A 16,904-nucleotide genomic window follows, 5' to 3' on the forward strand; every position below is an offset into this window, starting at 1 on the left:
ACAAAATAAATTTTAATTAAGAGAAATCGCTTATGTGTATTCAATCCTATTCAAATCTGAGTTAAATCAGAACTTGGATTGTATTAATTAATAGAATTTGTTACAGTTAAAGTTTGTTGGAATAAACTAATCGGGTTTGAATGAAAGAAGAAAAGCATAATTAACTTATGTTCTTAAATTAAATAATTAATAATATTATATATATATATATATAATATATATATATATATATAAGATGAGCAATCAAAATATAACACCAAAAAAAAATAAATACGTGGACGAGAATTCCACCCAATTACTAGATTTTGAAAGTGAATTGAATGAGAAATTATTATCTTCTCCATATACAAGCGATGAAAGTAGTCATACTCATCAACGACATAATGATCGCCCAAATCATCAACACAATTTAAGACACAGAAATAGTTACAGAACTTCAATTTCCACAAACAATACATTAAGCTCACCAAAAAGCAACGAAATAATCGGAGAAATGATATATGATTCAGGAAACAATACTGTTGATATGGGTAAAAATATTATGGGAGTTAATAAAGAAAATTATATGATGATTACCCATGAAAATGAAAAAATTATATCAAATAAAACCAAATCATCACTTGGTCAAAATATAGATGATCTTGTCATACAAAGACTGAGTAATAGCAAAAGAAAAAAAGTGAGAAGGATTCCATCATCTTCTAGAAACATTTCTTCCAAAATTGAAATGGAAATAAATCATCAAAATGATCTAAATACGAGAAATTATAATCTAAATTCCTTTAAATTCACTTCTCTAATAGATACTAATTCTGAAGAATTTAATGCAATGCCACACTCAATGCAAAAGAAAATATTACAAATGATAAGAAATAGACAATCTGCTCAAAAACATAGAGATAAACAAAAAATAGAAAGACAAAATTTAATACAGGAAAATATGTCTTTAAGAGCAAAAATTGTTGAATTAACTAACGAATTACAAGAACTTAGAGCCAAACAATTAGCTATACTTGAGCAAGAAGGAATGCTTTCACATATTAAAAATGGATATAGATTTACTAACTATAATATGAATACTCAGCTAAGTAATATTAATGGAAATATTATCTCAGGTAAAAGAATTGATAATATTAATATTACTAATAGAAATAGTCTTGGAAGTGAAGATACAGAAATTAATCATCACAATATTATTTGTAATGATAATTTACTTAATGAAAAAAGTAAGACTAAGATAGATAATATTGGAGTTAAAAATCAGGAAATTGATTGTGGATTTGATTTTGTTCCTGTTGATGAGTATTCAAATATTGGGATATGGGGTTCCATATGTGATACGGCTCATAGTAATACAAATAGTGGTAATAATACAACTGCTAATCATAATAATAATATTGTTAGAAACAATAACTTATGTAACCAGTTAACAATACATCCTAATATTGATGTATTGCCTTGGATTGGAGGTGTTGGAGGAGTGGGAGGAGTTGTTGCATGGAATAAACAAAGTAATTTTGTCGAAGATATGCTCATAAGCAGCAAATGATTGCTAAAATATACCTAAAATTAAGAGTAGTAATAAAGAATGAGCTCAAGAAGAAATGCTCATTTTACTATTCTCTATAACCAGGTTGAATATATTTAATGTTTAAGCTTTTCAGAGCTATTACATGTGGAAATTAAATAATAAAATTAATAAGCGGTGAGAAAGAAATTAATTTAACTAATATAAATAATTAAAATTAATAAATATATAGAATAAGGAAATAATAAAAAACAGGAAAAACCTGTTGAAACTCTAAAACAAGAATTAATAAAGATAACAAATATTAATGTTGGAGAATTTAATCCAGGTATTTCCAAATTTTCATTTGGTTCAAAATTAATAAAAGGTTGTTTTAAATATTCTTTCTACTTAAACCTTTCCTTAAACCTTACTATCAATAAAACATGGATTCCGAGAAGATAAAACAAGATTGTTTAAAAACTGCAGCTGAAGATAATGGAGAGAAAGAAAAAGAAGACGAACCAATAAAAAGTTTGAAAATTGGAATTGACCACCTAATATATGACGATGATGAAGAAATTAACATACAATGTGGAAGAATTGGTGAAATTGAGAATTTATCAAAATGCAAGAAACTAAAATCACTGATTTTGATTTCTAATCATATAAGAAAAATCAAGAATCTTGAAGAATTGATAGAATTAAGAGTTTTGGAGCTTTATCAGAATAAAATAAGAAAAATTGAAAATTTGGAGAAATTAGTCAATTTGGAGGTTTTAGATTTGTCGTTCAATCGTATAAAAAAGCTAGAGAATCTTGATCATCAAAGAAAACTTAAGAAACTTTTTCTTACAAATAACAAGATAAAAACTATTCAAGGATTAAATAATAACAAAGAATTGAGATTACTGGAACTGGGAAGCAATGATATTAGGATAATTGAGAATATTCATCATTTGAGTGACCTGGAAGAGCTTTGGCTTGGGAAAAATAAAATCACCACTTTGGATGACATTCCTTTATTTCAAAATATCAAAATCATAAGTTTACAGAGTAATCGTATTTTAGATTGGTCTATTAATTTTCAAAAAAATGTTAATAATGTTCAAGAATTATATTTAAGTGATAATCAGTTAAATAACCCAAACAGAGATTACTTTTCCTTTTTTAAAAATTTAAAAGTCTTGGATTTGGGTGGAAACAAGATTAATAACTTAGAAGCAATTTCTAAGATTGAATCTTTAGAAGAACTTTGGATTAATGATAATGAAATTGGTGATATTAAGCAGCTTGAACTTTTGAGAAATTTAAAGAACCTTCAAACTTTGTATTTGGAAAGAAATCCAATTCAAAACCAACTAGGTCCTTCATATAGACTAACTGTTATCAAAATTCTACCTTGGATTACTCAATTAGATGCAATCCCAATTAATCGAAGTGGTGAGATACACTTTATTCAGACTTCTTAAAATTTATATATCTAATTATATACCAAATCTAATTTAAAACTAAGAAAAGATCCTGATTTAAGAGGGAGAAAGAAAAAAAAAAAAAAGGGAAAAAGAAATAGTAATCATATTAAAGTTTAATCAGTCTAAATTATTAATTACTTAAAAATTACCTTAAAAAATTTCTTGATAATTATCCAACACTCACTCCATAAAGATCTGGGTGGATAATGAAGGTATTATTAAAAGAAAAGATTTGGCTGGAGTCATTTTCAAATCAGGAAAAGTTATACCCGAACAAAGATCTATCAGGCTGAGCAGCTGCTCCTTGCTTCTCACACCATGTAATGAAATCTGGGTTACTACCACATGTGTATACTTGATTGACATAACAACATCCACACATAGTAGCTCCTTCAGAGAAAGAAATAACACCAATGGGATTTGGCCAGTATAATGGAGGATAGAATGTTCCAAGACAACCAATAATAAAGTAAAATAAAAGTAAAAGTCCTGACAAGATTCTGAAAGTCCATAATAATTTCTTTTCACGAAGACTTTTAATACGATTCTTCAAATATACCTTAATTTTTGTCTTTATTGGTATCTTTTCAACAGGAGTACGATCAATCAAAATTGTCAAATCTGTTCGTCTTTTTACTCCATTTTCATCAACAATTAAACCAAGACTATCAGTAGTTTCACCTTGAATCTGCTCAATTTTCATCTGTTTAATCAAAGCATTCTTCTTTATACGTTGGTTCTTTCTCCATTGTTCAGCAATTTTGGCATTTCTCTTCTCAATCTTTCGTCTCTTTTTTTCTTCAAGCTGAAGATTAATCCATTCTTTATCTTGCTTCATAAAGAGCCTAAATAGAGGAAGAGCTGCCATTCTATTATACCTATCCAGCCTATCTTCAGGAGAACAACCCTTACAAGCTTTCATAGTAGCAAATGTGTAAAGTATTCCAACTACAAAACCACCAATATGTGCCCATGGATTCGTTACACCTGTGAATGATAATACCATACCAATAATTAATGAAAATAAACTAAAAATAAACATAAACATTGGAGCAGGAAGATTATTCCAATTCTCAAAAGCATATGGAATTGAAGCTGCAGTAATTCCAAATAAACCACCAGAACTTCCAACTGTCAGTGAGCAGGGAGATATTACCGCTACTGCCAGATTTCCACCAATACCTGATAAAAAGAATAATAAGAAAAAACGTAACATACCCCAGTCTGGTTCAATCATATATCCTAATTGAGCTTGAGATATTACATTAAATCCGATATGTATAAATCCAGTATGCATCCACATTGCCCAAAACATACGAACTATTTCACCCTGTCTTAATTCATTTACTACTAAACCTCCAAGAGCACTCAAAGTTTTAGAACAAGGACCAAGCATAGAATTCATACTAAAGGATTCAACATATACACCACCACAGTTTGCATCTTCCCATCTATTGAGACGATTAAATATCAAAGATTGAAAGAATACACCAACTAAAGCAAATGATGTTGTTAATACTACAAATATTCTTCCATGTATTGGATTTATCCACTTTCTGAATTTAGAAGCAATTTTAGTTTGAGAAATTGGGTCTAATTCATTAACATGATATGATTTATCTACCTTAACTGCGTCCAAAGGAAGCTCTTTTGCATAAGGTCCAACAGCTATATCAATCTTTGTTTCCTCTCCGTAAAGCCATTTAAGATGTCCGCTAAGACCATGTTCATCAAGTTTGAATGTATTACCATATTCCAGACTGGCTGAATTCCTTAACTTTTGTTGGTCCTGATTTTGAGTTCCGTCCATTTTTGCCATCTGTATACTGGTTCTACCTACTGCCTTGCCTTCATTTGCAAGTTCTTCATCGTAATTTATTACTTGAGACTCTGATATTCTATGAGTGGCATCTGGTGATAATTTGGGTATTCCCAATACATTATTTTTTACCATTATTGGCATCCCTATTACAACTCCTTGAGTTCCTTTGTTCTCATCATTATCTTCTGGTTCTATGCTTAACATAGCTTCTACAATTGTTGTGAATCCCTTCTTATTTATAACTGATCTTCTCAAATTACCAATTTCATTATTACCACCAGATAATTTGGCTGGAACTGATAATTCTGTTGGGGAAATTAAAGTTGAAGCTTGTGCTGGTATTACTTGGTGATTCACATGTTTTGGGACAATTTTATTATTTAAAATTGAATTTCTTTGTTTTGTATCGTTTATATTTGGAATATCCGTTGCAACACTAACCCTAGGCGAGGAAAAAGAACTCTTTCTAATAAAGTTGGAACTATCATTAACCATATAATTCTCAGCTTTCTTTTCCTGAGCTTCATCCAAAGGTACAATTACTTCCATTCCATTAATTATTTCGGTTCTTCCCAGTCCAGCTTCCTTACCATAAAGAGAAGTTGAAGTTCTCTTTTCTCCTGGTTTATTTGAATGTGGGAATGCACTCTCTGTCAAATCTCTACCTCTTGATGAAAATTTCTTTGTAAACACTTTCCTCTCATCAGAACTAGCTGGAGGAACACTAAATAATCTTAATTCATCATTAGTTGGATGCCTCCTTTCATTATTATTATGGTTATCCTCTTTGTAATCTGGTTGCAATCTTAAAGACTTTCTGGGAGAAGGTTGAGCTGAATTAACTTCTTTGTCTGTTGATATCTTTTTCACCAGGGGAGGATTGAATGTACTCTCAGTTGCTAATGCTGGTTTTGCTTTGATGGAATTTTTGGTTGAATACTTTGATCCATTGAGATTCTTTGGAGAAACTTTTGCTGGTTTATTCATTCCAAATAAACTATTTGCTTTTGATTCAGCAACAATGTTGTTTCCAGTTAAAGAGTTCCTTTTAAAAGATGAAGATCTTTGTGGTGATAAAAGAGTTACACTTGATCTTGGAGAGGTACCTGATGCACCATTAAATTTTGGCATTGGAGCTCGTGATCCGCCAGCACCAAGGATAGAAGGAGACCCGGGTGGGGCTGCTACTTGTGATACTGGTGATCCTACTGAACCTGGGATAGTTTTAACTATGGGTCTCTTTCCTCCATCTTTTAATGCAAAATCGGACATATCCATTTTGTTATTTTTCCCTAATAACTATGTTTTGAATTTATATTAGGGAACAATAAGGTATTTGGATAGATGATGAAGATGGAGAATTAAATATATATTCCAGTCGAATTTTAATTATCCTTTAATTTCTATTTATCTCCTTTCTTTCTCTTCTTCCTTTACTTATTTTCCTTTTTTCAATCATATATTCTCAGACTAAGTTCTTAGCCTGTTTACTATTCTTTTTATTATTACCAATAAATATATCCCATAAATCACTTGCTTCTAACAAATTAACTTAATTGACACTCCTGTAACTAGTCAGACTTAACTTTAGTTAAACGTACTCTAAAAAAACGAACGGTATTACAGTATCTTTTTTTCTGTTAATTTTAATTCCAAAATCCTCCAAAAAATTATATTAAAATAATAATATTGCATGCAAAGAAAAGATCAATCCTTTAATTTACTTGCACAATACATTTATATTTGTATTACCTAGTTATATAAATTTAATATATTTAGAAATATATTACCACTTCTTTCTCAGCCTATATGCTTAATTCTTCTTTTCCAAATACAAGAAGAGAGATTAAGAAAAAAATTCAAGAAATTACTGTAAACCCATATATTTATCTTTTTTAAATTAATCTTGCATTCCTGGTTTACGTACACACAAAAAGTCTTTAATAGACAGATGGCAATTTGGCGGTAAAATTTGCAGGCCATTAATTTTTATGGCATGTTTGTAGAGCGGGAAATGAGAGCTTTTAAAAGAAAGAAAGAAAGAAAGTGAATAGAATGAAAAGGTGAGTATAAATTAAGTTTGGGAATTCATTATTTTAGGAATAGAATTTTTAGAAGAAATTGATTTTGAAAAAAAGTGGCTTATGGCTACTAAGAACAGTCTCAATTTAATTCTATTCACACACATTCAGGGGGGAAGGGAAAAAAATAAAGAGCAAAAAATTGGAAAAATTAATCATCTTTAATACGTATCTTAATATGTATGATGTAATTTGTATTAATAAAAAAAATATTTTAAAAATGGGGAAAAAAGTCAGAAAATTTGTTTTCTAGTTTTCACCCAAAAAATTTATAGCATTGGCATTTCCCCGCCAAAAATGAAAATATAATTCCTATAGAAACGATTTAGTAGAGTTAATTATGAACAATATTATTGTTTGATGAGATACTATTAGATTGTTGGGAAGTTAGGATTCGTGAGTTATTTTCCTGAGAGTTTGGATTGAGATTACTTTGAATGGCATTCAAATCCTCACTTTCTTGTAATTGTTTTGCTTTTTTTTGAATTCTCTCCTTTAAATCGTTAATATCTTGAATCTTTAACTCTATTAAAGTTCCTGGGCGAGTGAGCATTTTTAGATTTTCAGTGATTTGAATATTTTTTTAATTGTTCTCTACTTAGTCTTGGCTTGGCCTGGCTCAGTTTGGCTTGGCTCAAAACGGTTAGATTTGAATTTTAAGAATCCCCTAGCAAAGTTTGCTTTAAAAAGCAAACTAACCAAATCTTAAATAGAAAATATTAACCAATGTTTCCTAATAATAGTGTAAAAATGTGTACAAAAGTATTATGTAATTTTCGTATCATTTTTCACATTTGGCGCTAAATCATTTTAGCCAGTTACATTGCTCAATATGATTGTACCTTTAGAATTAAATGGCGCCAACCACACGTGGGGTAGGTTATATTTCGAGGTTTACATAAAGAGAAAATTAGTTTGATAGAACAATTAAAAATTCTAAAAAAAAAAATGGTAGTTGCTATGATGATTGAAACAAAAGGTTGAGAGTTTGCTTAATGTCTATCGCCTAGAGCATTTCTAATCCTATTTCTGCTCTCCTCATTGGAATTTGAGGTGGATATGTTAGAAGTAGGGGCTGGATGATTATTAACTCCGAGTGTAATAACTCCTCTGGAGTCAATAGAAATAGAGAGACTTTCCGGGGTTTGGCCTGAGAGTGCAATATTAATCATCTCAGGATTAATAGAAGTGCTTTTGCCATTCAATTCTGGTTGTGTAGCAATCTGTTGTCCTTGATTTGGCATTGAATTCAAACTTGTGGATACTAATACAGTTCCTGAGGGTGAAGTGCTTGGTACTGTACTGTCATTTCCATTGCAAATTCCATTTCCACCTACGTTTCCGCCATTAGAATTTGTAATTTCTGTGATTTGTGCCTGTGTAGAAATCATTGGACTAGACTGTTGAATATTTGAATAATTTGTTCCACATTGGCATGATGGGAACTGTTGTATTGGGCATGCACAACAAGAACAAAGCATATTGCTTTGGTTCATCACTCCTGCTCTCTTTGAGAAATCACAAATACAACAGTGCTGAGCTTTCTGGCAATAAAAACATCCCAATAAGTTTGGCTGATTATCAGTGTAATAATTCTGACCACTAGAAAATGATGATGGTGTCATACAACCACATCCTGGTTGTTGCATCATCCTCAATATCCTACTATTTGAACTTTGTGGCAAAACTGGTAGCAATTTATCTTGTTTTCCGCATTGGCATGCTATTTGATTTGTATTATTAGTGTATGACATTCTGTACTTACTAAGGCAACTAATACTTCAATTTAAATTGATTTTTAGTATTATTATTTTTTTTATTTACAATATTACTTATATCATTCTAACTCTCTGCTAATTTATTCGAATTTTTTTTACTTATCTTCGAGCACGAGCTATAAGAATACCCTATCATATTTTCAGATTTTCCCCTCCTAGGCTAATATACAATCAAAATTTTTTTAAAAAAATGCTGTTTCTAAATCCTGTAAATATAACTATTTCGCAATAGCTCTTATATTCCTCAATACTCCCTAACTGGAAAACATTTATTTCTCATTCTCATTTTCCTCCCCATAGTTTATTTTCATTTTTGTCCCTTCCCTATCACCATCTTACAATTATCATTAATTCAAACATTTACCGCCTATTTTTTTTTATTTCGAGCAGATAATTTAATGCATGCAATATTTTTCTTTATAGAAAAAAATAATTACGTGGGGAGATTTCCCGCCATATTTAATATTAATTTAAGAATAAAGTCAAAATATGATATTTTAATTTAGCAAATCAAAATAGAATAACTAATAAAGGTGATGCATTGAATTTTAATTCCTTTCTGTCCATATATATATATATATATTAATTACAAAAAGTTAGTTACATTTACTTTGTATAAAATCTTAAAAGTCGCTATATATAAAGAAATGAAAAAAATAATAAGCAACCATTTGATATATATAATTATTACTATAACTGTCTAATCATTGGCGTGATCTAGTTAATAGTAATATAAATAATACTACCAGTAATCCAATAGCAAGCCCAGAAGATGTACCTACAATGATATTAAACTTATTATCGGAAGATATTGTGCAATTCCTGCCATAAAAGCCTTCTTCACATTTGCAATAATAGCTATCATTGCCTATACTAAAACATTCGCCACCGTTTTGGCATATTGGTTCCAGTTGAGTTTCGCAAATTCCATCACATGAATCCGTACATTCCACTACCTGTTTTAACTGACTAGATAATGGGCATGCGGTGCCTCCATTTTTTGCCTCCCTTGTAATTACCCTATACCTTGATTTCGTTCCTTCACATAAAAACTTTGAGCATGCGGTCCAAGGAGACCAGTAGGAAAGGGCACAATCTACTGGGCATGGAGAACTATTACATGAAGATGTCTCTTTAAGTAGAGAATCACATCCAGGAGCAGAATGATTCAAACTTCTTGTTCTAATTGTAATTCCTCCGTCACAAGAAGCTGAACAAGGAGTCCAACTTCCCCATTCTGTAAATCCACATGTTAAGCATTCTACATCAGAATTACAAGAAGATATCTGAGATGTTATTGTACATTCCAACCCTCCCGCCATAACCTCATTCAGTGGATATCTCCACCTATAAGTTGTTCCACCCCTGCATGTACTTGTGCATGGAAGCCATGATGACCATTGAGAATATTCACAATCTAATGGAGATATTGCAAATCTTGTAGTTGAATAAACTCCCGCTTCATTTGGATAAATTAATCCTACTGCATCTGCCTGATATGTATGCACTCCACAGTGAAATGTAGTTCCCAGTGACCATAATGACTCTCTAACAAAAACATCAACTCCAAACTTCTTGTTAATCAAAATTGCCTATAATAAAAAAAAGAATAAATAATAGTTTAAAAGATACGAAGTTTTATATAATAAACTTCTAGGCCAGTCACTTGCAACCTTTGACCAGGCCCATAATTCTTGTAATCATCAATAAATAAACTTACACTGAAAGGTTGTCCAGGATTATCATAATCAAAAGGATAATTATTATTAACTGTATAACTTGTACCACTTAAAATAACTCCCGAGTTTAAACAATACGAATTAGTTGATTGGATTAAGAAAAAACCGTTCATTCTGTAGTAGAACTGACTCTGATCACTTGTAAACACTGCTACAGAGCCTCCCCACTTATATTTATTATCATTTACTGGATACATACTTGCTGAAAATACATGAACCTCCATTTCTTCTGGCCAACCACCATAATGTTTTGGAATTCTGTCACCATTTGGTATTCCAGATTTTTCGTCTATACCTGTGCTATTAACATAATACAAATTTTTATCATCAAAGTAATATCTTTGTTCAAATTCATCCCAAAAATAAGCTCTTTTGTAAGGATCTGACAGAGGAACATTTCTTTTAATATTATAATCACTGAAGTTATCCTTTCCATTTCCAAAAGTTAATTTGTTTACATTTGAATATACTATACCGTTGCAAGGATAATATGGTCCTTGCCCTGAAATATAAAAGTAAAATCCTCCTGGCCATCTTAACTTTTCAACAACTAAGTCAATATCCATCTCCTTTGGTGTATATGGGAAGGGAAAATAAGCATAGGAAGTAGACCATTTATCCTCTGCAGTATATCCTGTAGATAACGCATCTACTGTTTGTGATGCAAAGTTTATCGTCAACTTACAATGGTACAAATCGCCATTCTGAATTGTTACTAAAGTCTCTTGACTATTCACTGCTTTAAATTTCCCCACTATTCTAAAAGATACCCCAGAATACCATGGTTGTTTATTTGAACTAAATGTATATACTAGCCCTTCACTTGTTACATCTCTCCATGCTTTATTCCAATTAAAACTTGGAGGCAGAGAATTAACCTCTAAAAGATTTAAAAATAAAATATACTGTATATATAGTAATATCAAAGATAAAATTCTTTTAATTTTGGTATTAATTTTCATAAACTTTAAATCAAACTGTTTAAATGTTAGCATTTTCCGTTATTATTTTTCTGATTACATTGAATTCAAACCTCTTCTATTTAAGCTCCTTTGCTTTTTCCCTTTGATTTTTGCTCATTTATTAATTTCTTAATCTTTGTTTTATAACCAATATTTTTATTTGGTTCACAAGATCTTACTAAATATACTCTTAATTAACTCAAATCCTAATATTATGCAAATTTCCATAACAACGGTAATATAATATTGCTTTGAATAATATTAATATTACTATTATTTTTAAATACTATTTTTACTTTTTTTGTGTGTAATTAACTTATTAATTCCTTTTTCCATGCTTCATTTAAATTTATCTTATTTTGATATCATATCAGGTATAGGTACCACTTAGCCCGCCAAAACCCGCCCCACTTACTTTTAAAAAAAAAATTCTGTGTAATATATATGATCCATGTAATAAAAACATATGTAATATAATAGATAAAATAATCCAGAAAATAAAATTTATCTATAATTTATATAATTGCTTTATTTTTTAATTAAATTGGTTAATATAATTAGCCCATCCAAATAAGCTTTATGTTTTTTATTGATTGGAACTAGCAAATACTAAAGTTTAATAGAGAATATAAAAAGGCTTAATGCCCAATGTTGTCTTGCCATATTATTCATGGAATTATATTAATTGTTTTAACGTTTTTTTTAAGATTTAATGTGATAAGTTCGCAAATTGCAGATTTTCGTTTAACACAAACCATATTATGTACCAATCCATATACGTAAGTTTAACTTAATTATACCAAAAAAGTAATAAATTTATTTGATTTTTTTTTAAATAAAGTTTTGGTTTTAAAATAGAAGATAATGTTGATATTCCGTTAATAGATGATGATATTTGGCCTTTAAATCAGGTTCTTTCAGCTGGTGGTACTGTTTCAGACAGTGGATTCCAAATATTGTTTGCAACAGCAAAGAAAAATTCGTATGAATTAATCATCTCAGTTTATCCACAACTTACTACAGTAGTTAGAGAGTGTACTTATGAAGGAAAAGTTGTAAGAAGGCTCAAATCCATAGTAGATCATTCTCCAAGATTTGATCAATGGCCATTTTTTGATAAGTGGGTCATTAGTTTTCAAAGACAAGAATATGGTATTTCAATTTCCTTCAACCAAGGTTATACAGAATCTTTATTTTGGAAAAGATGTCTAAATGAGCCAATTGTTAGTGTCAAGGTAGTTTCAAAAGATGCCTATCTTTCAGCTGACCAAGTTGATTGCATTGTATCAGAATGGAGTTCATGGTCACAATGTAGTTCAAGCTGCAAAATAGGTACGAGATCGAGAACTAGATTGATATTAAGGCCATCTTCATTTGAAGGCGTTACATGCCCAAATTTGATTGAAAATGAAGGGTGTAATATTAGTATATCTTGTGATGATTGTACATATTCTTCTTGGTCAAGTTGGTCTGGTTGTAGTGTTTCTTGCCAAGGTGGATTTCGTACTCGAACTAGGAAGCTGATTTGGAAATCCGATATTAAGGGAAGGTGCGAGGACAGTGAATCTGATGTCGAATCCTGCAATGAACAAAGTTGTCCAGTGAATTGTAGAGTTTCAAGTTGGACTTCCTGGAGTTCCTGCTCATCTACTTGTGGTCCAGGTAATAAGATGAGATATAGAATTATTTTAGCTCAAGCTGATCTTGGTGGAGTACAATGTCCGTCAGAAAATGAAATTACTGAACGTGCTTCGTGTAATCTTCAGGAATGCGAAAAATCTTGTTCAAGCACAGAAATTTGCAAAAACGGTGGAACCTGCATCGACATCCCAAATAGTGGATTTTCTTGTGAATGTGCTGAAAATTACTATGGCAAGTTTTGTGAGAATCAGAAATACGCCTGGTGGGTATATTTTGTTTTTTGCATTGCCACACAAATAGTTATTGGAGCAATAGTAAAAAGTACATTCCTTTCAAGGCCTCCACCTATTACCGAAACACCAGTTACTTATAACCAAGAATATGCTTTCAATGATTATACACCAGCTTTTGATAACAATGCTGACATTTCAGGTATTTTTTAATGTTCGCAATGTAATGCATTCTTGCCACTCTATCCTGAACTGCAAACAAGTAAATAAATATATATATAAATATATATATGTATTTATATATCTATATTTATATATAAGTACAAATACTCTTGTTTTTTTATATTTTTTTATATTTTTCTTTGCATGACTTTGTGTGCATTTTCTTTGTTTATTTATATGTGGCCAGGCGCCATAAATCACCGGTATAGGAATAATTAGAAGGGAAATATTAGGTAATAAAATAATAAAGGTAACATTAAATATGATGAAGGGAAAAGAATACCCACAAAATTAGTAAATAATTGTGAATAAAAAGAATATTGTTTATTACTATTAAATAAAATTTGTTTTATTTTATTAATTATTATTTCAATTGCTTATAAATACTTATAAAGAAATCAAACTTGGGGACCAAAATTAATATGTATATTAGGAATGAAACAGAAGAAGATTTGAAAAACGGAGAAGAAATAGATGAAGTCGGTTGTTTATTAATATTTGATGAAACTTACAAATCCGTAATTGATTCTTTTCCATTAAATGAAGGAAGGAATTATATATGTGGGTCAACAAAGTCAGTTTTTGAGCCATTTGGTGAAAAAACCAAAAAGCGAGTTAAGAATACAAAATTAAAAGGAAACCATAAAACTGATAATGAAGATTACCATGCAATCATACATGTTGAACAAGGTGAATTTTTTGTTGAAGATAATAACAGTGATGTTGGGACATTTAGAAAGAATTTGAAACATAAAATAAAACCAAATTGCAAGTACGAATTAATTCCTGGTGAAGACTTATATTTTGGGAATTTAAAAACCAAATTAATAAGATACGATTCAATGGAATCTATAGAGACCCCAAAATGGAAAAGGCATAGTATTGAAAATAAAGAGAATGACCAAATACAACTGGAAATTCTGGAAGAAAGTCCAAAAATTGATCAAATAGAAAATATTGATTTTATTAGAAACAAAAAATCTCCAAAAAATGAATCAATATCAACATTTAATGAGGATATTGAAAATGATTCTTTACTTTCAAATAGACCAAAGAGGAAATCTCCAAAAAGTATACAAGACAAAAATATAAATCATTTATCAGTACAAAATGAAACAGATAAGGTAGTATTACTATGGACAGGATGTACTCCAACAAATAAAGATATTGAATTAATAAGAAGAGCAAATCTAACTTCTATAGATTCTGAGGATCTTGAGTTTATGTCAGATAAAGTTACACATGTGGTTTCATCATCAATTAAGAGGACATTAAAATTTTTATGGGCAATATCAAAGGGTCTTCCTATAATATCTCCAATTACCTTAAGGCAAATATTGAATTTATATAGAAATAAGGAATTAAATTTTAAAGAATTTAATAATTTATGTATGAATCAATTACTTAATGATTTAGAAGGTGAAAAGAAGTTTGGTTTTTCTCTTAAAAATTCCATTAATAAGGCACAAAATAATATGCCGATCTTTAGTAATTATAAATTTGTTATTTCTCCAAATATAAAAGTTCCTTCTATTAATGAAATCTCATGGCTATTAAAATCAAGTAATGCTGAAATTATTGAATTAGAAAAGGCAAACAAGATTCAAAATAAGTCAAATATTATTTTTATTGGAACTAATTCAGATCCTAATAAATTATTCAAGTAAGTTTATTACAATTGATAAAATATTAATTCATCATTTTTCTTTAATTTGAATTTTAGAAATTTTAAGACCCATTCAATTGACTTTATTTTTGATTCTATAATTAAGCAGGAAATCAACACCAGTAAAAATCTAATCACAATTTAACGAAAAATTAAGAATTCTTTACTATTATTAAAAATAATCATCCATTTATCTCAACATGTAAATATTAATCAATAATTTTATTTTTACTTTTTGCATGCATGTACAAATGTATATATGTTTTTTTTTATTCAATTTTCTGCTTTTTTTTATTTCCTATTTTTTTTCTTTCCTCTTGCCCCCCCCCAAACATACCGGTACATGCATAGTTATTATTTTTTTCTGTTTTATGTGGACGAAATAATATGCATGCATGCATGTTAAATGTTGAAAATGACGTGTATAATACATACAATAAAAATGTTTAGATAATTTTTTCTTAAAATATTGAACAAGAATAGATTTTTTTCATAAATTAATTAATATATAATATATTATATATATATATATATAATATTATATATATATATATATATTATGTATATATATATATACACATTTTTAAAAAAAGAATAATTTATTGGAAAATAGTATAATATTGCAAAGGAAAACCAAGATATTAATAAAAAAGAGAGGAAAAAAGATTAAATTAATATTTGGTTTAATTAAGATTAAATTGAATATTATTTGAATAAAAGGTATTCATTGAATATATTCACAAATACATAAAAGAGTATAATCAATTCATTTTGGAAGAAATTATCATAATAAATAATTGAGAAGAAAAATGAATAAAAAAATAATAATTTCAATAATAATTGGATTATTATCCATAACTTTCGTTCAAGCATCTACAGTTCAGAGTCAATTTTTTAATCCATTATCAATTTTTTCTGGTATTGGAAATTTATTTGATGGAGTAACAAAAGGGATTCAGAATATATTTGAAACATTTCTAAAAGAAATTATTCCACAGTCAGTATTAGTTGATCCAAAATATGATATAAGGTCAATAACATCAGTACAACAAGATATATTGAAGAATATGCCAATATTAGAAAATGATTTAAATACTGTTGGTGAGATAGTAAATGAAATGGCAGTAGGAGCAAGTATAAATGCAGCAAAAGGATTACAAATAAGTCAATCAGTATTAAAACCAGATATGACAGGAGCAAGTGAAGTATTAAAAAATTTGAAATCAGTAAATACCACTGATACTAAACAGAGTTTAAAATCGGTAGCAAAAGCAAAATCTCGTGAATTTCTTGAATCATTAGCAAAACCATCAGAAATTGTTTCTGATTATACAGCACCAATTATTGTTATACAAGCACCAGAAACTGATCCAACACAATTAATGACAATTCATGATATTATTAAATGTAGGGGTGGTAAGAATTGGATTACTACTCAAGAACATATGATAAAAATGAAAGAATATAAAAAACTTAAAGGTAAAAAGAAGAAGCTTTTGGATGAAGAGATTAATCAGATTAACGAGTTACTTGATGAAAAAGATGCTATAATGACTGATTTAAGAAATAAGCTCAGAGCAAATGAAGTAAAGATGGTTGAAAATCCATCAGATGTTAATACACTTGAAAATCAATTACTTAATCAACAAATGAGTTATTTGGCAGAAGAAATTGTTGTATTAGATAAACAATTGGAAAAATTACAAGCAAAAAAATGATTCAAAATAATAATAGTAATATTATTACTAATAGAAAAAAAAAAAGAAAAAAGAAAAAATTAG

The 16,904-nt window shown here is 29.3% G+C and overlaps 9 protein-coding genes across 9 annotated transcripts; 5 read left to right on the forward strand and 4 right to left on the reverse strand.

The window, feature by feature from the left end:
• Positions 1-235: 235 nt before the first annotated feature.
• Positions 236-1,549, forward strand: cubi_02200 (transcription factor; the record flags this gene model as incomplete). The annotated part of the gene is made up of 1 exon (XM_029019212.1): positions 236-1,549. One exon carries the CDS (start codon positions 236-238, stop codon positions 1,547-1,549), a length of 1,314 nt encoding a protein of 437 aa, XP_028874333.1.
• Positions 1,550-1,953: 404 nt separating this feature from the next.
• Positions 1,954-2,979, forward strand: cubi_02201 (protein phosphatase-1 regulatory subunit 7 alpha2; the record flags this gene model as incomplete). Its single annotated transcript, XM_029019213.1, has 1 exon — positions 1,954-2,979. The coding sequence occupies one exon, from the start codon at positions 1,954-1,956 to the stop codon at positions 2,977-2,979; it is 1,026 nt and encodes a 341-aa protein (XP_028874334.1).
• Positions 2,980-3,235: 256 nt separating this feature from the next.
• Positions 3,236-6,082, reverse strand: cubi_02202 (uncharacterized protein; the record flags this gene model as incomplete). The annotated part of the gene is made up of 1 exon (XM_029019214.1): positions 3,236-6,082. One exon carries the CDS (start codon positions 6,080-6,082, stop codon positions 3,236-3,238), a length of 2,847 nt encoding a protein of 948 aa, XP_028874335.1.
• A 1,137-nt stretch (positions 6,083-7,219) lies between these two features.
• On the reverse strand, positions 7,220-7,438 carry cubi_02203 (uncharacterized protein; the record flags this gene model as incomplete). The annotated part of the gene is made up of 1 exon (XM_029019215.1): positions 7,220-7,438. The coding sequence occupies one exon, from the start codon at positions 7,436-7,438 to the stop codon at positions 7,220-7,222; it is 219 nt and encodes a 72-aa protein (XP_028874336.1).
• A 439-nt stretch (positions 7,439-7,877) lies between these two features.
• cubi_02204 (uncharacterized protein) lies at positions 7,878-8,639 on the reverse strand (the record flags this gene model as incomplete). Its single annotated transcript, XM_029019216.1, has 1 exon — positions 7,878-8,639. The coding sequence occupies one exon, from the start codon at positions 8,637-8,639 to the stop codon at positions 7,878-7,880; it is 762 nt and encodes a 253-aa protein (XP_028874337.1).
• Positions 8,640-9,367: 728 nt separating this feature from the next.
• Positions 9,368-11,397, reverse strand: cubi_02205 (uncharacterized protein; the record flags this gene model as incomplete). Its single annotated transcript, XM_029019217.1, has 2 exons — positions 9,368-10,255; positions 10,384-11,397. The coding sequence occupies 2 exons, from the start codon at positions 11,395-11,397 to the stop codon at positions 9,368-9,370; spliced, it is 1,902 nt and encodes a 633-aa protein (XP_028874338.1).
• Positions 11,398-12,012: 615 nt separating this feature from the next.
• Positions 12,013-13,448, forward strand: cubi_02206 (uncharacterized protein; the record flags this gene model as incomplete). The annotated part of the gene is made up of 2 exons (XM_029019218.1): positions 12,013-12,143; positions 12,206-13,448. 2 exons carry the CDS (start codon positions 12,013-12,015, stop codon positions 13,446-13,448), a joined length of 1,374 nt encoding a protein of 457 aa, XP_028874339.1.
• Positions 13,449-13,879: 431 nt separating this feature from the next.
• On the forward strand, positions 13,880-15,268 carry cubi_02207 (BRCA1 domain-containing protein; the record flags this gene model as incomplete). The annotated part of the gene is made up of 2 exons (XM_029019219.1): positions 13,880-15,120; positions 15,181-15,268. The coding sequence occupies 2 exons, from the start codon at positions 13,880-13,882 to the stop codon at positions 15,266-15,268; spliced, it is 1,329 nt and encodes a 442-aa protein (XP_028874340.1).
• A 664-nt stretch (positions 15,269-15,932) lies between these two features.
• cubi_02208 (uncharacterized protein) lies at positions 15,933-16,841 on the forward strand (the record flags this gene model as incomplete). Its single annotated transcript, XM_029019220.1, has 1 exon — positions 15,933-16,841. The coding sequence occupies one exon, from the start codon at positions 15,933-15,935 to the stop codon at positions 16,839-16,841; it is 909 nt and encodes a 302-aa protein (XP_028874341.1).
• Positions 16,842-16,904: the final 63 nt, after the last annotated feature.

Source organism: Cryptosporidium ubiquitum (assembly GCF_001865345.1).
Source record: "Cryptosporidium ubiquitum isolate 39726 chromosome Unknown contig_4, whole genome shotgun sequence".
Lineage (NCBI taxonomy): Eukaryota > Apicomplexa > Conoidasida > Eucoccidiorida > Cryptosporidiidae > Cryptosporidium > Cryptosporidium ubiquitum.